Consider the following 9479-nt stretch of genomic DNA (forward strand, 5'->3'; position numbering starts at 1 on the left):
CTCTGACCCCGACCCAAGTCTGACCACGGAAGGTTGAGTCCTAGAAGTGGGTACCTGGGTGTGGGGACAGGTTCAGACTGAGTACCTGTTTGGGAGAGGGGATTGGGGCATTGTTGAAACTCAGGGCAAGAAGAAGGGCTGTGCTCAGAGGTAATGCTGAGGAGGGAGCTGGACATTCTCAGGGACTGAGCCCTGCCTGCATCAGGGTCCCTGAGTGCAGCCCTAGGAGGAGGCTGGGCACTGGGCATTTTTCTCACCACAGCTTCTCCTCCAGTGCTCTGCCTGGCCCAGACCATCCACATGCAGGAGGGTGAGTCTACCTTATTAAACTCACTTTTTTTTATATATGCTGTGTTTTCTGGCAAAGTATTAATATTCCTTAGTGTCCTCTGATGGCTTACCTTCAGTTAGGATGTGACCCAGGCACCTCTCTGTGTCTGGATGGTTCTGTTTTCACCCTGTCTGCCCCACTGATGAGCCAAGACATAGCCTTTCCATTACTTCCACAAACACCCTTGTCCCACTGGACCTGACCTCCTCCCAGGCTGACTCTCCTCTCAGTGGGCTGGGCTGGTTCACACTTGGCTTTCGGGTCTCAGCTTAGTGCCTCTCTCTTCTGACTTTCACATAAAGTCATCTGTTCCTTGTCATCCCTGAGACTCCCACACTCACCCGGGGTACTTCTCACCACATGTGGCTGCGGGCTTCCACGATCCCTCCACCAGCCTCTGTGCTTCCTCTTCCCTCCAGAGCAGCAGGCAGGTCCTTGTGTATGTGAGTCTCGTGTTTGTGGTGCCAGTGGCACATGGAGCCCCTCTGTAAACGGATGGACAGGAACTAGCATGTGGATGAAACAATGAGGAAGACAGTGACCGTGTGAACGAGTGGGGAGCGTCAGGCAGCACCTGCCTCTATGGGGCTTGTGTGACGTGGGTGCTATCACCCTGTTTCGGGACCAGGAGCCCTGTCTTCCCTCCTCCCCATCCACGTGGCTCACATGGGGTTTCAGGACCTTTAATACTAGAAATGAGAACAGGCTGCAAGGAAGGTAGAAAATGCAGTGGGAACAGAGATGAGTGCTGCTCAGAGGATTGCCCTGGGTTTGGAAATCCCCACCCACTGGGGTCATGTGACCAGGTCTGGTTGGAGCCCCACCCGCCCTGGACTTCCAGTGGAGCTCTGCAGCTCCCGCTGGTCCTCACAGTGTCACCCAGCTGCCCTTCAGTCCCAGCCCAAGTCACTCCTACATCTCGGACTCCTGCTTTTCTGTCTCCAAGAATGACTGGTTGGTCATCCTCACCCTCTGCCCCCCTCCCAGGGTCTCTGCCCCCATTAGTGGCTGTTGGCAGGGAGATGTGTCCAGGACTCCAGCCTGCCCTGGCCCCTCCCGTGTCACCCTGAGAAAAGCCCAACATGTGACCATGATTTGGGGTCCTGTGTTGTGGGATCACTCTGAAGGATGAGGATTCATGGTTACTTGGAGTGGTTGTGGGGGCTGGTGTTTGGGGAAAGTATGGTGGGGTGTTCTGATTTGGGTTGTGGGGATGGTTGCAGAACTCTGCATGTTCCAAGATCAAGGATGTAATCCCAGAAAACGGGGGACTGTGAGTGTGGTGACTTCCTCCTGAGGTACGCCGAGATCTGCTCTGCTCCCTCCCATGGGCTCTGCCCAAACCCTCCATCAGGGCGGAGTGGGGTCCTGTGATTTGCCCGTGACAGCCTGTGACCACGTGTGCCAGAGCCCAGCTAGGGCTGACACATTCCATCTGGTGGAGAAGGAGAATCCATCTGTTTATTAGGATAAGAAATTCCCTTCTCACCAAGGCTGACAGGGGGCAAAGGCCAGATTCCGAATTGTGACAGTGAGTGTCGTCAGGGGTAGGAGTTATTTCTGCTTCTACCTTAAAGGGTCCAGCTGGTCTGAGCCCAGTGAGATCCTGGAGGTGACGCTGGCATATGAGGATGTCTCCACTCCACCCTCAGGTTTGTTCCAGGTCCCTGCAACCTGTCACTTGCTGTGTCCTCTGTCCCAGGCTCCCTGCCCTCCTGCTGGCCCCCAGTCCTGTGGCTCCCCTGCCCCTCTGCACTCATGTGCTTTGGCTTTCACACCTGGCTCAGGGCCCTGGAGACCTGGTCCCATCTGGACACCACGATGGCCTGGACTCTGAGCCCCAGCATGGGGTGTTATGGGAACTGTCCTGCAGGGCTGGATGGAGAGTGGATTTCCAGGGAGAGACCCCCTTCAAGGGACCATTTGTGCTTTTACTCAGAATTGTTTTCAGCCTTTTTTGTGTACTTGGGCAGACTCAGTGGGGACCCCAGGCAGTGTGTTTCCAGTGGGTGGTCCATCCACCACTGGGCAAGTCATGTGGTTTATGCAGTCCAGGACTAGAGGGTGCTTTAAGGGACATCTGGGATGAGGGTGTTCCTTCCCTTCTGTGTATGTGGTCAACTCCTGAGAGGTCCTGGGGTCACAGTTCAAGTGACCAGCTCAGAGAGTGTGGGGAGGAGGAAGGAATTCTTTTTTCAAAACCGTGTATTGTTTCTCCCTTTGCTCTTTATGCAGCTGTGACTCAGACTCCCCTGGGTCACTGGGCATGTCCAGTTTATCCTGACCTATGACCCCTCACTGTCCTAGGGTCCTGTGGGAGATACAGTGGCCCTCATAGGTGGGGCCAGCCTTCAGGACTCCCTGACCCTATGTTCAGGTGAGGTGGCTCCCACCACCCCTGTTTGTCTCTGGCCCAGGGAGCAGTTGCTTCATGTAATGTATCAAGGATGGTGGGACATTCTGAGGGGTGTCCATCCCCTCAGACATGTAGAGGCAAAGAATTCCATCCCATTTTCCTCACATGTCCCTGTGCCCTTTCCTGGGAGTCCAAAGGGCATCCTCTGTACTGAGGGGTGCAGAGAAAGAGGCCGGGTGTGGATGCTGTGGGAGCTGTAGGGCCAGGCTGAGAGGCACAGGCTGAGGAGGGTCCTGGGCTCAGGGCTTCTCCTGCCCCGTCACAGGAGCCCCTGGAGACCTAAGCCTCCCACCCAGAGCCCCTCCTGGGCTGGGGAGTGGGGACCTCATCCTGGGGCATCCTCTTCTGTGGGTTCTGCTGGGGAGTGGGCAGCAGGGTGGCAGTGGGGAGGGGTCCTTCCTGCTTCTCTCTTGGAAGGTGGACACTCAGTAGGCAGGGACATCTTGCATCCTCAGCTGCAAGAGGCCTGTATAGTTTGGGGTTTTGAGAGTCAGGAGGGGAGACGCATCCTGGATCCCTGAAGGAGTCTGCATATTGCAGCTGTGCCCTGCACTGGGGTCCTGTAGTTGGCTGGTAGTGAACCCTGGGGGTGTAGTGACCCCAGGGGCTTCAAAGTGGTGAGGGCAGGACGGGAGACTTTGTGCAAGAGACAAACACCTGTCTTTTCTCACCTAGGAACTTCCTGTGAAATGACCTCCCCACTCACAGGAGAGGGCTCCCAGATCGGTAAGTCACCTGGGAGCCTGTCCAGGGCAGTGATGGAAGGGGTGGACCTGCCCAATAAAGGAGGAACAGCTTTCTCATAGGTCCTGGGATTGGCTGATTCTTACGCACCTGTCAGTGACCCCCTGTTCTCTTCTTCCAGTCCCTACCTCCCGAAACTACACAGTGGGAAACTATGTCTGCATTGCCCTCTCTGGAGTGGTGTTGCTTATCCTGGTGGTGATTCTGGGAGAGGCTGGGCACAGCTGGCACAGGTGGCCACATCAACCACAGGGATGGACTCAAGGGAACTCCTGCCAAAGAGATTAGACTCCACACCCCAAGGAGGGGACTCCCTCAGTGCCCGAGGCTCACACTGGAGCCCTAGAGATCCAGAGCCACGCCCATTCTGTGAGTTTCCCAGTGAACGTGGTGAGGCTGCCCTGGGCACGGGATTCTGTCCTCAGAAGTATGCAGGAGCAGCGAGGACTGGCCTCCTGTGTGGTTCATCTCCTTCTCCAGGGTTTGGTTCCAGATCTGACCCTCACCTACTCACAGCCCTGCCCCACTCCTGCCCGGGTCTCCCTTCTCTTCTGGATCTCAGACAGGCCCCAGGTCCCTGAAGCCTCTGCCTCCCTCTTTCTCCTCCTGGAGACCTGAGTTGTTGCCTGATTTCTGGGGACCAGGAATGTGCTGCTCAAGGCTTTGGTGTCACCCACACCTGTCACCTGTGGAACTGTACCTGCTCTGGTCTTGCAGACATTCACCTCTGTTTCTGGAGTGTCTCTGCCTCCTGCATCTGTCCCTTTGTCTCCCAGCTGACCTGGATCTGAAGTCCAGGGAAGGGACTTGGCCAAAACCACACTGAGACATCCCTGCACACTCCTCAGGATGACTATTGCTGAAATTATTTTTAAATGGTGGGCTCTAGACTTATTGGGAGGATCACTTTATAAGGTATGTAAATGTATAACCCCTATGCTATACCCTTGAAATAACATAATGTATGTTGACTGAAATTGAAAATAAATTAAACATAATAACCTAAAAACAGCGAGTGTGGCAAGGCTGTGGAGGAGAGGGAGCCCCTGGGCCCCCTGGTGGGGACACAAAGTGGTGCAGCCTCTGAGCGTACCTGCAGGGCTGCTCCTCAGAACCTGAACAGGGCGTCTCTCTCCATCCAGCAGCCCCAGTCCAGGTTCCCATGCAGGGAAGTGAGAGCAGGGACATGGACACTTGTACATGCGCCCCCAGGAGAGTGTAATTCCCAAAGGTCAAGGGCATCACAGTCTCCTCAGAGGTGGAGGAGGAAGCAGACACTGGGTTCCAGTGACACCTCCTGAGAAGGCCCCACTGGCTTTGAAGACAAGGGAGGAAGGAGCCACGTATCACAGAATGTGGGGTCTCTAGACCCTGGAAGACAAGGGACAGACTCTTTCGGGAGACTCCAGGAGAGAAGGAAGCCCTGCAGACACCTCAACCACGCTGGTGGGCATTTGTCACAGAAGCGCTCCAAGTCTGAGGAGCCTGGGGTCCCACACTCCAGGGTCTCAGGATGCCCCCAAAGTTCTGGAAGCCAGGGTGGAGGTTTCCTGACAAGCCTCTGACCTCAACCCCCCCGACCCTTCACCCAAACTCAGCCACCAGAGTCAGAAGCCCGGCCGCACACCACGTTGGCTCTGGGGTCTGGGGGACTGGGCTTGATTCTGAGATGCTGAGTGTGTGGCTGCACTATACCTGCACTGGCTCCCGAGGCAGTCGCCTGGTCTCCTGCACAGCAGGGCTGGGCAGGGAGACTCCTGCCCTCCCCTGTCCCTGCACAGACAGCACACACACACGGAGAGGGGAGGCTCCCTTTGCTCTCCCTGAGGCTCTTCCTCTCCAGCGAAGTGCCATCCCTTCTCTGCTCCGGATCTGAGCCAGTCTCCTGGAGGAAGGGGCTCCTCCAGCCCAGGAAGGTGCCTGTGTCCTTTTGGGAGCAGGGGCCCCCTCACTGAGAGACTGGGCTCAGCTTCCCAAGCTTGGCCAGGGAAGGGCCTTTCCCACTGTGCTCTCTGAGACATCAGCCCCTCTTATCTGGGCCCTTTGTAGAATGACAGGGAGCCTGGGCCCATCTGTGCTCCTGCCCTGGACCATGGGCCCCCACCATCTAGGGTACCTTTCATTGGGGACAATATTTAGAAAGAGTGACCTCGGATTAAGTTAAGTCAAGACCCCCTGTCACTGGGGGTTTTGTTCTGTATGGACCACTTAGTATCAGGGAGGATACACCGTGTCCATCCACACAGGTATCTCCCACCTGGGGTAACGTTACAGGTTCATTAATGTACTTGTGTCCCTTATTTGAAAACCCAATTCCTAGGAAATTCAGAAATTTCTTTTTTCAGGGGTGGGGGTTTTATCATGTAGCTGTGGTGATTGAATATCAATAAACTCCCATTTATTTTTATTTGTGTATATTCATGTCAGAGTGTGATTTTCCATTATTTATGACTTAATTGTGCCTTTAATATGTAAAATATTTTCAGGTTTCAGAAGTGACAACCATCTAGAATGGTACAATTAGAGATGACCACTTGAGTCTATTCCCTTCTTGTACCCACACATATCAGAGGTGACTATTTTTATTACTTTCTGGTTTTCTGAAGGAAGAAATAATATGTGAAAAACAGGTAAACAGACAACCTTAGTTTATCTACTTTCTCTTTTTAACGATTTTATTTATTTATTTCTAGACAGAGGGGAAGAGAGAGAAATAGAGCAAGAGAAATATCAATGTGTGGTTTCCTCTCATACGCCCCCTACTGGGGACTTGGCCTGCAACCCAGGCATGTGCCCTGACTGACAAACAAACTGGAGACACAGGCCCGCAGTCAATCCACTGAGCCACACCAGCCAGGACTATATGTGTCTTCTTCATCCATCGATGGGCACCTAGGTGGATTTCATAGCTTGGCTATTGTGAGCAATGCTGCAATAAACACGGTAGTAGTTTTATCTCTTGAGTATCCTGTTTTCATTTCCTCTGGATATACACCCAGTAGAACAATTGCTGAATCCTATGATTGATCTATATTTTTAAAATTTTAATATATTTTATTGATTATATTATTATAGTTGTCCCATTTTCTCCCTTCAGTCCCCTCCACCTTGCACACCCTCTCCCACCCACATTCTCCCCCTTTAGTTCATATTCATGGGTTATACATATAAGTTCTCTAGCTTCTACATTTCCCATACTATTCTTGCCATCCCCCTGTCTATTTTCTATCTCTCATCTATGCTACTTATTCTCTGTACCTTTTCCCCCTCTCTCCTCCTCCCACTCCCTCATTGATAACCTTCCATGTGATTTCCATTTCTGTGGTTCTGTTTCTGTTCTAGTTGTTTGCTTAGTTTGTTTTTGTTTTAGGTGTGGTTGTTAATAATTGTGAGTTTGCTGTCATTTTACTGTACATGTTTTTTATCTTTTTTTTCTTACATAAGTCCCTTTAACATTTCATAAAATAAGGGCTTGGTGATGATGAACTCCTTTAACTTGACCTTACCTGAGAAGCACTTTATCTGCCCTTCCATTCTAAATGAGAGTTTTGCTGGATAGAGCAATCTGGGGTGTAGGTCCTTGCCTTTCATGACTTGGAATACTTCTTTCCAGCCCCTTCTTGCCTGTAAGATCTCTTTTGAGAAATCAGCTGACAGTCTCATGGAAACTTTTTTGTAGGTTACTGTCTTCTTTTCTTTTGGGCTTCTAGGATTCTCTTCTTAATTTTAATCTTGGCTAATGTAATTATGATATGCCTTGGTGTGTTCCTCCTTGGATCCAACTTCTTTGAGACTCTCTGAGCTTCCTGGACTTTCTGGAAGTCTATTTCCTTTGCCAGATTGGGGAAGTTCTCCTTTATTATTTGTTCAGAAAACTTTTTCACTTGTTGCTTTTCCTCTCCTTCTGGTACCCCTATAATTTGGATGTTGGGACGTTTAAAGTTGTCCTGGAGGCTCCTAAGCCTCTCTTCATTGTTTTTGAATTCTTATTTCTTCACTCTTTTCTGGTTAGATGTTTCTTTCTTCCTTCTGGCCCACTCCATTGATTTGAGTCCCAGTTTCCTTCCCATCACTATTGGTTCCCTGTGCATTTTCCTTTATTTCACTTAGTGTAACTTTCATTTTTTTCATCTAATTTGTGACCAAATTTAAGCAATTCTGTGAGCATCATGATTACCAATGTTTTGAAATGTGCATCTGATTGGTTGGCTATCTCTTCATCATTTAGGTGTATTTTTTCTGGAGCTTTGATCTGTTCTTTCCTTTGGGCCTTGTTTTTTTGTTTTTGTTTTTGTTTTTGTTTTTGTCTTGATGTGCCTGTTATGTATGAGGGGCAGAGCTTTAGCTGTTCACCAGGATGGGGCAACACTCCTTGCTGGGTTGTGACACTGTATGTGGGGAAGGGGTCCAAGAGGGAACAATGGCACTTGCTCTGCTCTCTGTCAGATTTCAGTCACTTCCCCTGCTACTCAGAAGCAAAGTGGGCCCTTCTGGTGCTGATTCCAAGGTGGGTGGGCTTGTGTACATTTTAGGACCCTGTGGGTCTCTGCAGCACACTCTCCTGTGAGGCTGGGAGTTTCTCCTGGCACCTCAGCCCTGAAAGGTGTTTCCAATCAGTGGTTTGAGATGACTTTATTTCCCTGAGCTGGGGTCCTGGGTTGCGCAGTCTGTCCCGCTCCCCAGTTGTTTCTGCTGGTTCATCTGCGTGTGAATGTGGTACCTCCCAGTCCACACTGCTCCACCAAACTAGGTCCGCCAGCTGCTGCCTTGTGCGCCCAGGTCCACCAGCCACCGCTTTGCCTCAACCCCTCTCCTACTGGCCGCCCGACTCTGCCCCTCCTACTGGTCTGGATGAATGTGTCTTCTTTAACTCTGGTTGTCAGACTTCCATACAGTTTGATTAGCTGTCAGTTCTGGATTTTTTTTTTTGGTTTTTAAATTGTTGTTGTCCTTCTTTTGGTGGTGCGAGGAGGCACAGTGTGTCTACCTATGCCTCCATCAAGCTGAAAGTCCTATATTTTTAATTTTTTGAGGACCCTCCATACTGTTTTCCATGGTGGCTTCATCAACTTACATTCCCACTAAGGGTGCATGAATGTTTCCTTATCTCATTCTTAACAACACTACTCAGCTCCAAGTGGTGTGAGGTGACATCACCTTATGGTGCTAATTTGCATTTCCCTGATGATTAGCGATATTGAGCATCATTTCATGTGTCTGTTGGCCATTTAAAAGTCTTCTTTGTAAAAATATTGACTTCCTGTGCCCCTTTGTAGTCATTACTTTTTTGTTAATGAGTTGCATGATTTCTTTATATATTTTGGATATTAATCCTGTGTGCAATGTATGTTTGCAATCTCCCCCCCCCCTTCTGTAGGGTGTCTCTGTAGGTACAGAATCCCACTCAGCTGGGGAGCCAGGCACTCACTCACTCCTCTCCCTTTCAACTTGGCATCACCTTGGGAGATGGCTGGCAATGAAAAAGTTCTCTTTACCCTTTCAAATGTGCCTTGGTTTTCTGAATCTACCATCAGGGTCAAAATGCAGATTTTATTTTATTTTATTTTATTTTATTTTATTTTATTTTATTTTATTTTATTTTATTTTATTTTATGTGTTTTAAAGATTTAATTCATTTATTTTTAGACAGAAGGGAAGGGAGGTGGAAAGAGAGGGAGAGAAACGTCAATGTGTGGTGGCCTCTCACACACTCCCTGGGTGGAGAGCTGGTCTACCACCCAGACCTGTGCCCTGACTGAGAACAGAACTGGTGACCCTTTGGTTCACAAGCCAGTGCTCAATGCACTGAGCCACCATAGCCACGGTGCAGACTTTATTTTTAACAGCCTCTATCATCTCTTCAAGGTGGGTGCAGGAAGTTCTAGGAGACACAGTGGATCTGTTTCCCATGAGTGAGAGGAGAAGCTACAGGACCAGCATATTTTCTACTGCCACGTGGAGTGAAGCCCAGGCAGCCCCCAGCTCCAG

General features: G+C 50.3%; 1 protein-coding gene across 1 annotated transcript in view; it reads left to right on the forward strand.

Moving 5' to 3' along the window:
* LOC123804978 (leukocyte-associated immunoglobulin-like receptor 1) overlaps nucleotides 1-9479 on the forward strand; it is a 29818-nt gene that overhangs the window by 7510 nt on the left and 12829 nt on the right. Inside the window, exon 4 of the mRNA XM_045817424.1 lies at nucleotides 1883-1983. Within this exon, the coding sequence (XP_045673380.1) occupies nucleotides 1883-1983 (101 nt within the window). The remainder of the gene's footprint in view (nucleotides 1-1882; nucleotides 1984-9479) is intronic.

This window comes from Phyllostomus hastatus, unplaced genomic scaffold (genome assembly GCF_019186645.2).
Source record: "Phyllostomus hastatus isolate PE091 unplaced genomic scaffold, TTU_PhHast_1.1 phas_scaffold_261, whole genome shotgun sequence".
Lineage (NCBI taxonomy): Eukaryota > Metazoa > Chordata > Mammalia > Chiroptera > Phyllostomidae > Phyllostomus > Phyllostomus hastatus.